This window comes from Pneumocystis jirovecii (assembly GCF_001477535.1).
Source record: "Pneumocystis jirovecii RU7 chromosome Unknown supercont1.9, whole genome shotgun sequence".
NCBI lineage: Eukaryota > Fungi > Ascomycota > Pneumocystomycetes > Pneumocystales > Pneumocystaceae > Pneumocystis > Pneumocystis jirovecii.
The window spans coordinates 335,826-353,131 of NW_017264783.1; the positions used below are offsets into that span (position 1 = coordinate 335,826).

The 17,306-nt window shown below is 25.9% G+C and overlaps 9 protein-coding genes across 9 annotated transcripts; 3 read left to right on the forward strand and 6 right to left on the reverse strand.

Annotated features, from left to right (window-relative positions):
• Positions 1-272: 272 nt before the first annotated feature.
• Positions 273-1,844, reverse strand: T551_02217 (26S protease regulatory subunit 6A; the record flags this gene model as incomplete). The annotated part of the gene is made up of 6 exons (XM_018374480.1): positions 273-382; positions 427-551; positions 600-910; positions 966-1,075; positions 1,120-1,624; positions 1,704-1,844. The coding sequence occupies 6 exons, from the start codon at positions 1,842-1,844 to the stop codon at positions 273-275; spliced, it is 1,302 nt and encodes a 433-aa protein (XP_018229432.1).
• A 281-nt stretch (positions 1,845-2,125) lies between these two features.
• On the reverse strand, positions 2,126-3,262 carry T551_02218 (uncharacterized protein; the record flags this gene model as incomplete). The annotated part of the gene is made up of 5 exons (XM_018374481.1): positions 2,126-2,686; positions 2,728-2,958; positions 3,004-3,105; positions 3,149-3,208; positions 3,254-3,262. The coding sequence occupies 5 exons, from the start codon at positions 3,260-3,262 to the stop codon at positions 2,126-2,128; spliced, it is 963 nt and encodes a 320-aa protein (XP_018229433.1).
• A 62-nt stretch (positions 3,263-3,324) lies between these two features.
• T551_02219 (uncharacterized protein) lies at positions 3,325-4,899 on the forward strand (the record flags this gene model as incomplete). Its single annotated transcript, XM_018374482.1, has 6 exons — positions 3,325-3,399; positions 3,452-3,685; positions 3,728-3,919; positions 3,963-4,435; positions 4,479-4,715; positions 4,761-4,899. 6 exons carry the CDS (start codon positions 3,325-3,327, stop codon positions 4,897-4,899), a joined length of 1,350 nt encoding a protein of 449 aa, XP_018229434.1.
• Positions 4,900-4,968: 69 nt separating this feature from the next.
• T551_02220 (riboflavin synthase, alpha subunit) lies at positions 4,969-5,663 on the reverse strand (the record flags this gene model as incomplete). Its single annotated transcript, XM_018374483.1, has 3 exons — positions 4,969-5,146; positions 5,189-5,325; positions 5,367-5,663. The coding sequence occupies 3 exons, from the start codon at positions 5,661-5,663 to the stop codon at positions 4,969-4,971; spliced, it is 612 nt and encodes a 203-aa protein (XP_018229435.1).
• A 143-nt stretch (positions 5,664-5,806) lies between these two features.
• On the reverse strand, positions 5,807-8,183 carry T551_02221 (uncharacterized protein; the record flags this gene model as incomplete). The annotated part of the gene is made up of 9 exons (XM_018374484.1): positions 5,807-6,029; positions 6,071-6,339; positions 6,387-6,720; positions 6,763-7,111; positions 7,160-7,284; positions 7,333-7,461; positions 7,503-7,729; positions 7,774-7,911; positions 7,953-8,183. 9 exons carry the CDS (start codon positions 8,181-8,183, stop codon positions 5,807-5,809), a joined length of 2,025 nt encoding a protein of 674 aa, XP_018229436.1.
• Positions 8,184-8,638: 455 nt separating this feature from the next.
• On the forward strand, positions 8,639-9,658 carry T551_02222 (uncharacterized protein; the record flags this gene model as incomplete). The annotated part of the gene is made up of 2 exons (XM_018374485.1): positions 8,639-9,526; positions 9,569-9,658. The coding sequence occupies 2 exons, from the start codon at positions 8,639-8,641 to the stop codon at positions 9,656-9,658; spliced, it is 978 nt and encodes a 325-aa protein (XP_018229437.1).
• A 124-nt stretch (positions 9,659-9,782) lies between these two features.
• On the reverse strand, positions 9,783-11,695 carry T551_02223 (uncharacterized protein; the record flags this gene model as incomplete). Its single annotated transcript, XM_018374486.1, has 8 exons — positions 9,783-9,855; positions 9,901-10,019; positions 10,062-10,427; positions 10,477-10,634; positions 10,677-10,800; positions 10,845-11,205; positions 11,243-11,545; positions 11,589-11,695. 8 exons carry the CDS (start codon positions 11,693-11,695, stop codon positions 9,783-9,785), a joined length of 1,611 nt encoding a protein of 536 aa, XP_018229438.1.
• A 576-nt stretch (positions 11,696-12,271) lies between these two features.
• T551_02224 (transcription factor TFIIIB subunit BRF1) lies at positions 12,272-14,041 on the forward strand (the record flags this gene model as incomplete). Its single annotated transcript, XM_018374487.1, has 8 exons — positions 12,272-12,452; positions 12,493-12,564; positions 12,605-12,810; positions 12,853-13,075; positions 13,121-13,561; positions 13,605-13,751; positions 13,796-13,854; positions 13,901-14,041. The coding sequence occupies 8 exons, from the start codon at positions 12,272-12,274 to the stop codon at positions 14,039-14,041; spliced, it is 1,470 nt and encodes a 489-aa protein (XP_018229439.1).
• A 481-nt stretch (positions 14,042-14,522) lies between these two features.
• On the reverse strand, positions 14,523-16,418 carry T551_02225 (uncharacterized protein; the record flags this gene model as incomplete). The annotated part of the gene is made up of 5 exons (XM_018374488.1): positions 14,523-14,903; positions 14,947-15,156; positions 15,201-16,078; positions 16,121-16,274; positions 16,320-16,418. The coding sequence occupies 5 exons, from the start codon at positions 16,416-16,418 to the stop codon at positions 14,523-14,525; spliced, it is 1,722 nt and encodes a 573-aa protein (XP_018229440.1).
• Between the last annotated feature and the right edge of the window lie 888 nt (positions 16,419-17,306).

Consider the following 17,306-nt stretch of genomic DNA (forward strand, 5'->3'; position numbering starts at 1 on the left):
TTTTTATTTTTAGTTTTTAAGGTAAAATTTATAACTTTAATACTAATAGAAATATATTTTTATTTTTTATTGCAGAAATAGTACAGGTCTTTATAGTATTATAAATTCCTATTATAATATAAAATATTTTTTTTGTTATTATTTTTAAGATTATTTATTTAGTTTTCTTGGTTTTTGTATATTTTAAATTACTGCTAATCAAAAGAATTATTACTGTTATATATTATTTTTTTAAAAGAATATTTATATTAAAAAGGTATTGTACAATATAATTATGCATAGAAATTACTTATAGTTTTTTTTCTCATCATAACTTCATTGACCGCTTCTGCAAAGTTCTCATGACTTATTTTAGTTTCTCCTTGTCGTAAAGCGATCATTCCTTGAATATTATAAATATTTAAATATAAATAATATATGTTATACCAGCTTCAACACATACACTTTTTAACATAGCTCCATTATATTCATCCGTGCTTCGTGCGAGTTCATTCCAGTTAATTTGACTATCAATTGTCATTTTTCTTGAATGAATTTGTAAAATTCCTGCTCTATATTAAATCAGGTAAAAATTATATATATATTAAAAATGTCAGTACCTTGCTTCTTCATTTGGTAAAGGAAACTCTATTTTTCTGTCTAATCTTCCACTTCGTAATAATGCTGGATCAAGAGTATCAACACGGTTAGTCGCTGCCAAAACTTTGACCCTTTCATCACTGCTAAATCCATCTAATTGGTTTAATAGTTCAAGCATAGTTCTTTGGACCTCTCTATCACCGGATTTATCTGAATCAAAACGTTTTGTTCCAATAGCATCTAATTCATCTATAAAAATAATAGTAGGTGCTTTTTCTCTTGCTAAAGAAAACGCGTCTCTTACTAATTTTGCACCATCTCCAATGAACATCTAGAATTATTATGTTAGCATTTATGATTATTATATTAAAAATTTTGAATGTTACTTGGACAAGTTGAGGTGCTGCAAGCTTTAAAAATGTTGCATTTGTTTGAGCTGCACATGCTCTGGCTAATAAAGTTTTTCCTGTTCCAGGTGGACCATACATTAATGCCCCTTGACTAATAAGAATATTGAAATTCGTAAAAATAATTATTTACCTTTTGGTGGTCGAATACCTAAAGATTTAAATTTATCTGTTTGTTTCATAGGTAAAACAATGGCCTCGACAAGCTCTTCTATTTGTTTATCTAATCCTCCAATATCTGAATAAGTTTCCATAGGCTTTTCATCAACTTCCATAGCTTTAACTCTGCTATCATATTCAGTAGGTAATGTGTCAAGAATCAGATATGAATCTTTGTTGACTCCAATAAGGTCACCTGGTTTAAGTTTTTCAGACTCTATAAGACCTATAAGAGGCAAGAATATTGTTTGACGTGTCGATGTTTTAATAACAGCTGATTTTCCTTTTCTTGTCGCATCTAAATCGATATTTGCACCTTCTTCCATTTCAGTTGCGGGCCCTACATCTAAAATTTCTACTATGTTCCCTACAAGATATGGTAATTGTTTGTTGTTTTTTATTTTTTCTTCATTGTCTTTAATTTTTTCTTCCATTGTTTTTTGTTCATGAATGAGCCGTTGATATTCTGAACGCATAACCTAAAAAAGTATTATTAATGATAAATATATTTTTGTAATCTTCTTTTATATCATTTTCAATTAATTTTGTCCTATTGACTAATTCTTCTATAGATGCATTTAAAATTTCTATGTCTATTATGTTGTTATTATCTGTTGATGTAAATTTTTCTTTTGTAGAATTAGAAATTTTATTTTTTTCAATTTCCTCAAGATCCTCTAAAGTCCCTATAATCAACATTGCATACTAAGATATACTTTAAATACCTAAAGTGCTCATTTATATTAATTATAATTTAAAATTTGGTTCGTAAGAAATGTTACGAATTTGTAAAATAAATTATTTATAATTTTTAAAGTTTTTTATTTAAGAAAAATATTAATAACTGTTTAATTTTTCAAAATTATTATTATTATTGATTAATTACAATTATATATTATTATTATTTCATGTGTTCATTTTTGAGTTTTGATCATTTATTATTTTATATTTTCTAGTTGTTTTCTGTTTCTTTTTATTTCCTAATATTTTTCTTTAAAATTTAATCCTTCATTTAGTGTTTTAGTAATATTTTTGTGAAATAAGACTTCCCCAGTTGAAATTCCTTCTGTTATTTTGTATAGTTCCAATTGTAATCTAGGGCCAAGTTCAATTAATTTTATAGCTTTTTTTTGTGTTTTTTCTTTTGCGCCATTCTTTATATTATTCTTTTCTTTTACTTCAATAGTTATATTATCATCTATTTCTGAATCGCTTCCACAAGATATAGATTCTGTATTAAGTACGTATTCTGATATATCTTTAATATGACTTAGATTTGGTAAAGGTTTTTTTTTTGGATCCAAGTTAGTTGAAATTTTTCTAATAGAATGAGAAACTCCTATATTTCTTGTTATAATAGCATAATGACGTAAATCAATGCAATCTTCAGATGCGTTCCGATGTAAAAGTAAAACTCTCTTAACATGCGACATTTGGGCGTTCTGAAATGATAATTTAGGGAACATGTTACGAAATGTTGAGGTTAAAAGAATTTCATGAGGTTGTTCTTTTTTTTCTGAAATAAAATCATTTAAAATAAGCTTGAAAAGTAAATATTATTGTTATATTAGGAATATATTACCAAAGGTGGTGTTAGAAATTCAGAACCTGGAGATTTAGGATATTTCTGTGTTTTTATAATGTCTTTACAAAGTGAATATGTTTTTATTTTAAAATATAAAGTTGGACCATGTGGAGTTCGAACAATTCTCATATTGGGACCTGATTCTGTTTTTGATAATAATAAAAGATGAGTAACACCTAAAGGACCACTCATTGTAATATAATCTTTAAGCTTATTAGCTTTTCGTTCCTTTATATATTAATTTATTGCGTTATATTTTTGTAACATTAATACTTTTAATCGAATAGCAGTATGTGGTCCCATCATACGCCTGATATCTTGTGTAAGTTGAGATATACTGGATCCAACATTTGATGCTTCAGTACGTATAACCATCTAAAATTTTAAGAAATATATTTTATGAAGATTTAAATAGTACTGATTTTGGTATATGGTTATTTGACAAATTTTCATTTTTTCTTGTATGTACTTTTTTTTCCTATGTTTTTCAGTAATTATTATTTTTATTGGTTTATGTCTTTACTTTTTTCATTTTTAAATTTTTAGATTACGATTTAAGTTAAATAAATCAAAAACTATGTATACTGAATAACTATGCCAGAAATAATTAAATATTCTGGAAGTTTGGTTGACAGTAATTCTTCTTTCAATAAGAGCTTTAAAGATCTTGTATGGATATATATTTGTTATTTAAAGATGTTATTTTTTTAAAATGCTATAGGGACTAATTGATGAACTTTGTGATGTATGTAAAGCTCTTAAGTTTGAAGTACCTACTCCTATTCAAAAAGAAGCAATTCCATGGGCTATACAAGGTCGAGATATTATTGGTTTAGCTCAAACAGGTTCAGGAAAAACCGCCGCTTTTGCATTGCCTATTATTCAAGCTTTATGGGAAAAACCGAATCCTTTGTTTGCTTGTATAGTAGCTCCTACTAGAGAATTAGCTTATCAGGTTTTTTTTATATTGTTTATATATTGTTTTAAATTTCAACAGATTTCTGAACAATTTTCTGCTTTTGGTTCTGATCTTGGTTTGAAAAGTCTAGTAATTGTTGGTGGTATGGATATGGTTTCTCAAGCAGTAGCATTAAATAAAAAACCGCATATTATAGTCTGCACACCTGGTCGTTTATTGGATCATTTAGAAAATACTAAGGGTTTTTCTCTTAGAACAATTAAATATTTGGTATAAAATTGTATTTATTTGACTTCTACTTTAATTAATTCAGGTACTTGATGAAGCTGATAAGCTTCTTGATATGAATTTTGGTCCTATTATTGAAAAGATATTGAAAGTTATTCCTAGAGAAAGAAATACTTATTTATTTTCTGCAACTATGACTTCTAAAGTAGAAAAGCTTCAGAGGGCATCTCTCTCAAATCCTGTGCGTATAGCAGTATCTACTAGGTATTCAACTGTGTCAACATTACTTCAATCATATCTTTTTTTTCCTTTTAAGTATAAAGATACATATTTTGTATTTCTTATAAATGAGTTTATTGGCCAATCAATTATAACTTTTACTCGTACATGTAATGATACACAAAGGTTAGCAATATTGTTACGTCGTTTAGGGTTTTCTGCTATATGTTTACATGGTCAAATGAGCCAATCTTCGAGACTTGGTGCATTAAATAAATTCAAATCCGGTTCATTTAATATTCTTTTAGCCACTGATGTTGCATCTAGGGGATTGGATATGTAAGGAAAATATTTTTCTTCTATTGTGTATTGATTAATAAAGTCCTCTCGTTGATTGTATTATAAATTATGATATACCGACTGATTCAAAAACATATATTCACAGAGTTGGTCGAACTGCTAGAGCAGGCAGATCTGGAAAAAGTTTTTCTTTGGTTACCCAATATGATTTAGAACTATTTTTGCGAATTGAAAAGGCACTTGGGAATAAAATGAATGAGTTTTCTACAGATAAAGAGACTGTGATGTTGTTAAATGAAAGAGTTACTGAGGCTCAAAGGTAATTGTTTATAACATAAAAGTTTTAAAATTAATACTGAGTTAGAGAAGCAGTTATAGAAATGAAAGATATGCATAATAGAGTGAAAAAAAAAAGTTATAAATATGAAAAGCAATCCTCGAAATATGCAAATACTTCAGTAAAGAGAAAACGTGATGCTATGGATCTTGATAAAAATCATTAATATCATATTAAAAGTTATTGTATAGTATTAATATGTAGAATTATCTATGTTTAATTTATAAACTTTGATCTATAGATTAAGTCTTTTTATATGCTCATGCAATAATTTTTCTATGTATTTACCCATCTGATCTACTTCTATATTTACAGTATCACCTATTATCTTAGAAGATGTAGCAGTTTTCTTTTGAGTATAAGGGATTAACATTATACTAAAAGTATTATTATTAATCTGTGTAACAGTTAAACTGAAAAATCAGTAATATTCTATATAAAAATTTTAATACAACCTAATACCATCTACTGCTATATAGCCTTTTTCTATGATGTATTTTAGAATATTTTTATTATCGGGTTCAAATGTAAATATAATTGTTTCGTTATTGATTTTTTTCTGAACTATAGTTGCTGTAGTATCTATATGTCCCTATAATTTTTAATATGGTTCTAGATTATAAATTAAATTACTTGAACAAAATGTCCTCCAAATCGTTTATGTGTCATTATAGCTCTTTCTAGGTTGACTTTTTCTCCTTCTACCATATTACCAAAATTTGTTCTTTTTAAAGTTTCAGGACTTATATTAACTCTGAATAAATTATTATTAATTTCAGTAACTGTAAGACATGCTCCATTTACAGAAATGCTATCACCAAGTTGTATATCTGATATTATATTATATGTATCAGAAATAGTCCAAGATATACCATTAAGGTTTTTGATTTCAGAAAGAAGTCCTATTGTTTCAATAATACCTGTAAACATTTTATACTTGATTCTATTCTTATTGGATGAGAAAAGGATTTAAAAAATAATCGAAATAAAAAAAAAAAAATTTTAAGAATGAATTAATGTACAATTAGAAATTAAAACATTTAATATTATATTTTTTTATAAAATAATATTCTTTAATCAAAATTACCCTGAAAAATTCCATCTTCTGTTTGCATAATATTTATTGTTTTGTCGTTATTTTTTTGATTATTGTTTATATGATCATAATATTTATAGTAATCTTCACTATCATCCATACTGCAATGACCTGAACTTTGGTCTTCATCATCAATTATGATTGATTGCTCGTAAAACTTCCTGTCTTCGAAATGATCGTCAAATGAACTTTCATCCACACTAAAAAAAATTAGAAAATAAAATTATATATATAATTATACAATGTAAATCCTTTAAAATTAGCCTGCAAAGTTGAACTCAAAGGCGTAGATGCATGAATATTATTTTCAGGCTTTTGTATTGGAGCAGAAGTGAATTCTAAATCAAAATTACTAACATCGTGTTCTCCTGAGATTATAGGTTTAAATGGCGGTGGAATTTTTTTTTTTAGCAGTGCATCCCAGTCTGTATCACGAAAAAAATTATGCTCTCGAAGCTCTAATGCATCTCTAGTAGCACCAAGTCTGAGTTTTGGATTCCTAATTAAAAGCTGTTTTAATTAGTAAGTTATGATACAATAATAATATAGAATTTTACCTCTTTTACAAAATTTCTTCCTTCAAGACTTAATGCATCTTTAGGAAAACGTACCTTTCCAAATGCAATATTTTTATACATTTGTTGTGTATCTTCTGAATAAAATGGACTCCAGCCACAACACATTTCAAAGACAAGAACTCCAAGAGACCAAAAGTCTACCGATTTAGTATATCCAGAATCATCTAAAAGAACTTCAGGTGCTAAATATTCCGTAGTTCCGCAAAAAGTATTTGTTGTAGAATTAGAGGACAGATTTGCTTTTGATAATCCAAAATCACATAAAGAGATATGACCATTAGCATCAAGTAATATATTTTCAGGCTTAAGATCCCTAGATAATTAAGTAAAATATAGATTATGAAATTATTTTAACCTATATATTATGTCATGGCTATGTAAATATTCCAGTGCAAGAATTAGTTCTGCTATATAAAATTTAGCTCTAGGTTCTGAAAATCTTCCTTCTTTTTGAAGATGCCAAAACAGTTCTCCTCCACTCATATAATTAGTAACTAGATATAAATCTGTAGGTGTTTGGAAGGAAAATTTAAGACCAATTATGAAAGGAGAGTCTGAAATAGTAGTTCGCACTAATATATCTCGCTCACCAATAGTGTGCATAATTTCTTTTTTCTGAACTATTACTTTTTTAGATAGAACTTTCATGGCATAAATTCTATTGTTGTCTATTTTCCTTACTTGATAGACTTGACCAAAAGTACCTTAATTTTTCTTAGGACATTTATTAGGTTATGGTTATAATTTTTTACCTTTTCCAATGAGTTTTAGTATTTCAAAATCATCAGGACCATAATGCCGCTTATCAAGTTGTTCATACATCATTTCTAAATGAATTTCTGCTATACTTTCATTTTCTTTTTGAGGAATATCAAGCCTTTTGCTATTAGAGAATTTATTTTCTTATTATTAATGGATTTTTTACTTATACCAATGTTTTGTTACTTTTTTATGTATAAAAATAGGTTTAACATGTACATGTCCTAGAAAACATTCTTGATTTTTCCTATCATAAACATTTATGTCAATACTACTTTTTAAATCAATAACATCACTAATATTTATAAGAAAATAATGAATAGGCCTAATACTTACAATATAACTTGGTGCATCCAAAAAGGATTATTAGCGGTACATGGAACATTTAAAAAATTGTTATTTTTACTTTCTATGTTATTTCTATACATATTATAGAGAGATGCTGATGATGAATTTTGGGATTTTGGAATAGCTATTCCGCGTATTGATTCATTATGTTCCATGATAGGCCCTTGAGATATGTATTCATTCCTTTCAAATGTGCAAACAACATAAGGTTCTGCCTAGAGCATAGTTAATAATCATAATTTTAAATAAATTTCTATACATTCGTGTTTTTCACTTTTAAATTTTTTGCTTGGATTATCTTTATAATTAAGCGGCCTTTAGGTGGGCCTACTGATAAGGCTAATGAAGACTCTTGTGTACTAAATGAATCTAAAAGCTGAGATGAAGGAGTTATATCCTTTTATGTTAGTTTTGAACTCTTTAAAAGTTTAGGTTTACTTGAGACGCGTTTTTTATAGTATGATGCTTATTATAAGAATTTGATTCAAATGTTTTATTATTATTGTCAAATGATTCCCTAGATTTTTTACATGTAAGACTGGTAGACGTTTCAGAAGATAGTTGAGAAGTAGATGATTCGTTTATTAAATGATTTGATTTAAATTGATTTATGTAAGGGATTTTGCTGTTTAATTTTGAAGAGAAAAATGATTTTGTGAACTGGTGCATGTTTTTGACATGTTAATATAGAATTAATAATTATTCGTTTAATACATGTTTATTTTTTTTTCTGATAAAAATATGTATTAGAGTCTATAAAAGTTATTTAAGTGTAAAAAATGCTGATATTTACTTATTCTTCCTGTTTTTTTCACTTTCTGTGTAGAAAATGCGTTTAATTAGGAAAATAGCTATAAATATGTATGTATTAACATTTATATGCTGATTAGTCAGAGAAATGGCATCGAGGGATGTTTTTATCCGTTATTTTTGATTTAGATGTAAAATATACTATATTAAAATAGTGAATGTGATTATTGATGACATTTTAAAGTTCAATATATTGTTAAAATAATATCATTATATATAATTATTTTTTGAAAATTTATAAGCTTTGAATCTTTCGGGATATGCATTTAACGAAGTTTATAATAAAAGAAACATTGAATGACTTATATTAAAAAATGTATATGTTTAGTTTGCATGTGTTTACTTTGTTATCCGTGTCTTTTATTGTTTCTATCTTATGTAGTAGAGGGAATCAGCTTTTAGAATTTAAGAATTGTGTAGCTTCTTGCGTTACATTAAATTGCAAAAAGGATGCTCCTACACAGTTGATTCATGGTAGTCTCTCAATTATTTTAAGAATAGGGATGTGGAATTGTCAAAGTGAATGTGATTATTCATGTCAAAGAATTGTAACATTGTATAGAAAAAGAAATGGATTACGAGAAGAACAGTTTTGGGGTAAATGGTATTTCGTTAGAATATTTGGTATGCAGGAGCCTGCAAGTGTACTCTTTTCTATATTAAATGGTTATGTTCATTATCTTGGTTTTCATTGGATAAAATTATTGATTCCTTCTAATTATATGTTAAAAAAATTTTATATTATATATTCAATTTTAGGGCTAAATGCGTGGTTTTGGAGTGCTATTTTCCATATGAGGGATTTCAAATTTACTGAAAGGGCTGACTATTTCTCTGCTGGTGCATTAACTTTGTGGAGTTTTTTTTTTACTCCAATTAGGATTTTTCGATTAGATCGTTATAGAAACTATAATTTTTTTGTTTACTTATGGGCATTTGTTTGTATATCTGCTTTTTTAGTTCATATTATGTATTTATCTTTTGTGGAATTTAACTATTCATATAATATGTTTGCTAATATATTTGTTGGGTTCTGTCAGAATATTCTGTGGGTATATTATTCTTTATCGAACTATGGTTCTCGATCTTTTGCTTTGTGGCCTTTGTATATTGTATGTGCTATTACAATTGCTATGTGTTTGGAATTTTTTGATTTTCCTCCTATTTTATATTTGTTTGATGCACATAGTTTATGGCATATGGTATACTTCCCGTTTTTTTGGCTGAATAGCTTATTAGACTAGGCAACTGTTCCTATTATATATTATTGGTATAAATTTTTGATTTTAGATAGTAATTTTGAGTCCAAAAATTTTAAAATTATATTCGAATGATTGATATATATGTGACTGTATAATAATTTTGTTTACTTTTGAATTTCTTTAAATAAAATATTTTATATAATAGTTTTATATGGTATTATAAATGATAGATTTTAATATATATATGTAAACAATACTAATAGATTAGTTGTGAAATTTTAAATGCAAGTTCATCTGCATCTTTTTTTGTGAATGCTTCTGCATATATTCTAAGTAAATTTATATTAGTTTAACTAAGTAGATATACTTGATACTTATCTGTATTTTCTGTTCCAGACGCTCTAATAAACGCCCTTCCTTCTTTATATTTTGTAATTAGCATATCAATTTGTTCTTGTATTCCCTCTGGCTTAATAACTTTGTAATTAGGACCCTGTATTTTTTATTAAATAATTTGAAATTTAAGAATATTTACTATAGTTCTGTAAAGTTCTTTGTTTTTGCTTATAACATTTATCATTTTGCTTGGCAAATTTGTATAAATGTTATCCCATTTTTCTATAGTCCAATTTTTATGTGCAAGAATAACTTCTATTAATAGCATATTCGATAATGCATCTCCTACGGTTTGATTTATTAAACTGATTAGTGCTTTAAGATGATTTACAGCAGTTAGTTGTTTAGATGATTTCGGTTTACAGGATGATAAAATTGATTGCATTTTTGAAGAAAATAAAACAGTTCCATGACCATTGGCTTCAAAATATATTCCACAATCATATTGCATTGCAGCATGATGAAGATGTTTGATTCCAGTTGGCACACATTTTACTGGTATTTCCTAATAATAATATTTTTAGAATTAAATATGAAAATTAAAGTATATATACCAATGTTTTTGAAATGAAGATTGTAGAATTTTTATTAGAGTATGCTGTTTGCACTATACCAATATTTATATCGATAAATGCTACTCTAATAAGATCTATAATAAATATAGCTATTAACGATGCTATTTTATCTCCATCTAGTAATTTGAATTTTCCATCTAGAATAATTTTTATAATTGAAATTAAAAAAAATAAAATACCTGAATCTATAAAATAATATAAGATGCGATCTGCATCTCCATCGAAGCTTAATAAGTGACCTTCTGTACTAGCTTCAACCCCTAATGGCAATTTATTTTGTAGCTTAACAAAATCTGCTCCACACTAGTTTTATTTAAAAAAAAATAAAGTTATTTAATTATTTAAACTTCTCTATTAAGTTCATTAGGGTTATTTGTATTTTCGTTTACAATTTTAACATTTAATATATTTTTATTTATTAAACGACATAGATTTTTTAGTTTTAAAGCACCAATTCCGTTTGCACAGTCAACAAAAAGAGGTATTTGACAGGTTTGATTTTCCATTAAATATTGATATGCTTTTGAAAGCTTATTATAATACCCGATTTCTGTTGGTTCCCCATAGGCTTCAAATGTATTTTTTGTATTAATACTACGTACAAGATAATGTAATTGTGGTGTAGTTAATAATTCATAATTTGTCCATAATGTTTCAAAACATGATAATCCATCCACTAGAGAACTTATCAAAGGTAATCTTGATTGTCTATATAATTAGTTTGTATTTATAAGATATCTTTTACCTTGTATCTGTTGCATAAATAACGTTTGATTTTATTTCAAGGTTTATTTTTTCAGAAATAATTATTTGTTTAATTGATAGAATTAAATAGTCTGTGTTTTCTGCATTTGAAATATTATTAAAATGTTGTTCCCATGAAATTTCTAACATTTCTCCATTAGGATCTATAAGTTTTATTCCATTATCTTGTGGAGGATTGTGAGATGCCGTTATCATGACTCCTATTGTTTTCCCTTGCATTTTTTTGGACCTTAAAGCTGAAAATATTCCAGATCTAAACATAACAGAATCTAAAAGCTTATAACTATCTTTAATGAGTACAAAATAACTAATAGCGTTATTTTTACTGCATACGAAACCCTGCAGTTCCATAAGAATATAAAACATTTTTTGGCTTGGGATGCTTTTCTGAGAATTCTTTAATAAGATTAAGAGTATTTTTTTTTAATTGCATAATTAAAAATTCTAAGAATATTTTTAATTTGTCACGATTATTAAATTTATTGAAATTAATTTTAATACAAGTATAATATTATAATTTAATATTTTAATTTATTTTAGTATTATATGATTATATAATAATATAATATTTTTATAATTTTTAAAAAAAATCACAAAAAGTTCATAATTTAGATAAAAATTACCGCTTAGTAATAGCTATGATAATAGAAACTGAAACGGTTATTCTCTTAAATTAAAATATTGATTAAGTTTTATTTTTTTTGTTATGAATATAGTTAACATATGATGAATTGAATTAAAATATTATGATTTCTTTTTATTATAATGTTATAAATATAATATAGTTTGTGTTTTCGATATTTATTATGTGTATTTTAAAATTGAAAATAGTATAAAATATTCAAAATAATTTAATTATTTTCTTGTTTGGAAAAAATATAGAATTATCTCGTAACTGTTTTTTTAAAGATTTAACTTTTTTGACAATGAATAAACGTGGGAACGATTTTTCGGAATTTTTTGATTCAATTTTTATTTTTAAAATAAGTATATCGATAATTATCTTTTAATGTCAACTTGTTTAAGCTGTGGAAGTTCTAATCTTGAAGCGGATTCATCTTCAGGTATTACATATTGTGTTTCTTGTGGGAATGTAATTGAAGAGAATGTGATTGTTTCGGAAATTACATTTGGTGAAGCGTCTTCAGGTGCTGCTATTGTTCAAGGATCTTTTGTTGGCGCTGATCAAAGTATTTTTTAATTATTTTTTTATATTTCTAAAATTTTAAGGTCATGCGCGTACTAATGGTCCTTATCGTAGGCAGAGTTCTTTAGAATCTAGAGAACAAACTATAGCTAATGGTAATTTTTTTCTTTATTTTCTAAAAATATTAATTTTTAGGCCGCCGTAGAATTAATGCTTTGGCAGCTGCACTGCATTTGTCAGAAAGACATTCTGAAACTGCTGTTCGTTATTTTACTCTTGCTGTGACGCATAATTTTATTCAAGGTCGTCGATCACAATATGTTATTGCATCATGTCTATATATAGTATGCAGGCTAGAAAGGACATCTCATATGCTTATTGATTTTTCTGATATTCTCCAGGTAAATCTTATTTTGAAAAATATATATTTAATTGTAAATAAGATTAATGTTTTTACACTCGGTTCAACATTTCTTAAATTAGTTCAAGTTCTTCATATTACTCTACCATTTGCTGATCCATCTCTTTATATAACAAGATTCGCTGCTCTTTTGGAATTTGGAGCAGAAACCCATAAAGTTGCTACAGATGCTATTAGATTGGTTCAAAGAATGAATAGAGATTGGATGCAGACTGGTAGAAGACCAGCTGGTATATGTGGTGCATGTTAGTATCATGTTTGATTTAGATAATTTGGTTTACTTCTTTTAGGTCTTTTAATAGCTGCACGTATGAATAATTTTCGTAGAAGTGTAGAAGAAGTCGTACATGTAGTTAAAGTGGGTGATCTTACTGTTAGGAAAAGATTAGAAGAGTTCAAAACAACTGCATCGGGTGATTTAACCGTTCAAGATTTTAGAACTATATGGCTTGAACAAACTCACGATCCACCTTCATATCTTCAGGGAAAAAAAAAAGAACGAAGGCAAAGGGATATTGAAGCTATGGAATTTTTGAATAGTAAAGAACATGAGATAGATATTTTGGATGCGTCTACGACAAATTATTATCATAATAAAGAAAAAATGTTACCGTTAAAATTAATTGAAACTGGTGATTTTGTTACTGAATTGAATGATAATTTCTTGAAAGGTGAAATGGAATCAGTTTTGAAAGATAGAGATATTCAAAGAATGTCTATGGCTATTCAGGGTAAAATATTATATAATTTCCTTTGAGATAATTATTTTATTAGAAACTAAAAAAACTGGAAAATATTGTGAAACTCTTTCCGATATTGATGATGATGAAATCAATCAAATTATTTTAAGTGAGCCAGAGGTTTTAGCGAAAACTCGAGTTTGGATGGAACTTAATAGAGAATATCTTGCTGCACAAGAAGGTAATATTATGTATTTCCTGATTTGTTGTTTTAAAATAATTTAGTGAAACGTTTAAAATTGGAGTCTGATCTTAAAGCTGGAATTAATCGTCAAACAAAAAGAGTATAGTTTATAGTATTGTTTAATATTAAATAACCTTTACATTTAGCGTAAGAAACATAAATCGAAAGATTCTAATAGTTTGAATTTGCCATCTAATCCTGTAGAATCTGCAAAAAAAATGTTACAGCAACGAACATTTTCTAAGAAGATTAATTATGAAGCCTTGAATTATTTGTTTGAAGAATAGGTGTTTTGGTATGTTATATATTCTGTTACAGGGTATAAAATTGTTTTTTTACGAATTTGGCTTGATGTCTTTTTTGATCATACGTACTTGAAAATGTCTATATGTAATTGGGTTCTTATTGAAATTTGACTATTTATGAACGCTACAAATAAATGACTATGAATAGTGACTTTAAATTCTGATATTTCTGATATAAACGACCATTGTGTGCAGTGTAGCTCAGTATTATTTTGATAATACTATGGCTATGTGATATAATGTTTTTAAAATTAGGAAAATTGGGAAAAAATGCATATAGTTTGGTTAATTATATAGCGTAATGTGTTTTTTATGTTACGTTTTTGAATGATTTGAAATATAATAATAAATATGATACAATAGTATATAGTAATTAATGTGTTGGTGTATGTATTATTGTTGTATTATATATATAGCAAAATTTGTGTTTTCTTTTTGGGTATACTCTGTAATAATTTAATAATTATTGGAATATCTTGTATATTTTTGAAGATAATGAATAGGATATATTTTTTCTACCATAATTTACGCATTTTTTTGCTATCATGATTTCTCGTTGATACTCTGATGTCTCCTTAGAATATGATGTTAATAAATCACTTAGGGTTGGAAAATGTTTTTGTATTTCAATTGCTTTTTCCGGGCTTACTCCTTTGATTGTTAACAGCATTTTAAGAAATAAATCGCCTAATGTTAGTGATGTTGTTTTTGATAAAAAATCTGAAAATGTACTATATTCGATAACGTAGGAACGTTCTGGATAAATTAAATTTATTTTATTTTTTTGAATTATATATGTTTGTGAATTGATATGATAGCTAGGGATAATGTATAGATCTTGAGTCTAATAATTATAAATAAATGAATATATAATGCGCCTTAAATACCTGATATGTATATAGTATATATCTTGTAAGCCTTGATATATATTTGATTGTCTCTGTTAATCCTGCAACTCTTTTTACAAAAAAACCATTAATAACTTGGGTACTTGAAATAGCCGACTGTATGGTTTCTATTTGTAAGTCAGTTGAATTATAATTGTAATTCTCGATGAGATATATAACATGTTTTAATCCTGATTTAGAAAGACGAAACTAAACAGTTACTTTTGAAAAAAGTATAAAGTAAATATTTATACCTTTTGCTCATGAAATCTTCCATCTTTGATGCTACTTGCAAGATCACTTAATTTTTTTCTTTCAATAATAAAATCTAAAATGTAATCTTTTTTAGTTATATTGCATCTTGCAATCCATAAAATGTCTCCTAATTCTAGTGTTCTAAACTCAAAATTGATAGATTCTTCTTTTAGACGATTCTGGATAAATTCTTTATCTTTTTCTGTCTTCATTTCTCGTAAATCCAATAATAATATAATAGAATATGAATTTTGTTGAATTATTTTGGAGTCTACGGCTATATTTTGCATAAATGTGCTTGGAGTATTTTCTGGTGATTGTTTTGCAGTAATTTTTGTAATTTGATTTGAAACTTTAGTTAGATACATTTTATCATGATATTCGTTTTTTTGTTTTCTAAATTTCTTTGATATGTGAGATTGTTTAATGGTGTTTTCTTTGTTAATAAAATTTTGTTTAATATTTTTCTTATATAATAAATAATTGCTATTTTCTGTTATTTTTTCTTTTGAAAATGTTATGTTAGAAATAACGGTAGCTATTTCTCTTCCATAATCAGTAAGATAGTACCTAGTTGGGTTGACAGTTTTATATACATATTCTTTTTCTAGTAAAATTTTCATTCCGTACCATAATGAATATATATTTTTGTGATCACTGGTATCATAATAATGTTTTGCAATATTTAATATTTCATCTTTTGAAACAGATGTGTCTTCATTAAACTTAAATAAGGCAATAAGTATTGCAAAAGGTTTGGATCCATATCCAGGTATATATGTTTTTTGTGTTCGTGTTTTATTCCCTTTTTGTTGAGAATTTTGTGTTATTGGATTTAAGTGTAAATTAGAATTAATATCAATTTCTTTGGTATTATCTTTTGTTTTTAGTATAATTTAGTAAAAATTAATACTTGTACTTTGATCCTCCGTATTTTTATTTACATGAGATTGTTGATATTCTTTTAATCGTTTTTCTATACGTCCACATATAATGTTTCCTATTCCTTTTAGTTTTTTTGCTTCTCTTGGTTCTGAAAATGTTATGGGACATGATAATAATGAGTTATATGCCTAAGATCGGTCTTAGAAATTCTTTAAAATATTATTATAACTAACTGTTTTAAAAATGTTATAAGATTTATGATTTTTTTCTTTTGCTTCTTGCATCCATTCGTTTACCCATTGAAGGTATAACGGATTTCCACATGATTCCATTGCTGAGTAAAAATAATTTTATAATTTTTGTTTAAAGATTCGATAATTAAAAAATTGTATGTTTTAATATTTATTTTGACAATATTAATAAAAATTATTATTTTTTATAAAATAATTAAATAATATAGTTATAACGAATTGTAAATTCAATAGGATATAAATTTGAATTCATTATGTATGTAATATATTTTTTAATATGATATATATTTTTTAATATGATATTTTTAATATAACAAATTTATTTAATAGACATGCATTAAGTGAAGGTTTATACGTAGTAATTAATATTATATGAAATGACTTATGATTAATATAATTTAATATAATTTTATTGCATATTATCATTAATTAATTTATACTTCTTTGAACTGCAAATACTCTATATTATTATATTATTTATATTAACATATTTTTTGATAATACAATTATTAAAAAATAAATTAAAAATAACTCATGTTAATTAATTTAAATAATTGATAGTATTTAAGATAGATAATAAAAGATATACATGTATTTCTGTATGTTAATTTTACAAATTTACAAATACTTCACATAAATTTTTAAGTAATTTATATCTTTTATATCTTATTTTAAGTAATTAATATATAAAATATAAAAAAGCATATAAAAACTATTTAGATTCAAATGAATTATTTTATTGAAACTATTTATTGATTCTAATAATTTAAATTCTTAAAATAATGAATATGTAGATAATACCTATTAACTTTAAAGTATTAAAAGCAATTTGCTATTTGTTTTAAAGATTTAAAATATTTAAATTTAAAAATAAATATATAAAATATTAAATACACATATATATATTTATTATAAATATATAAATTAAATTTACAAATTTATTAAAAACCAACCATATTTCTCTCATTC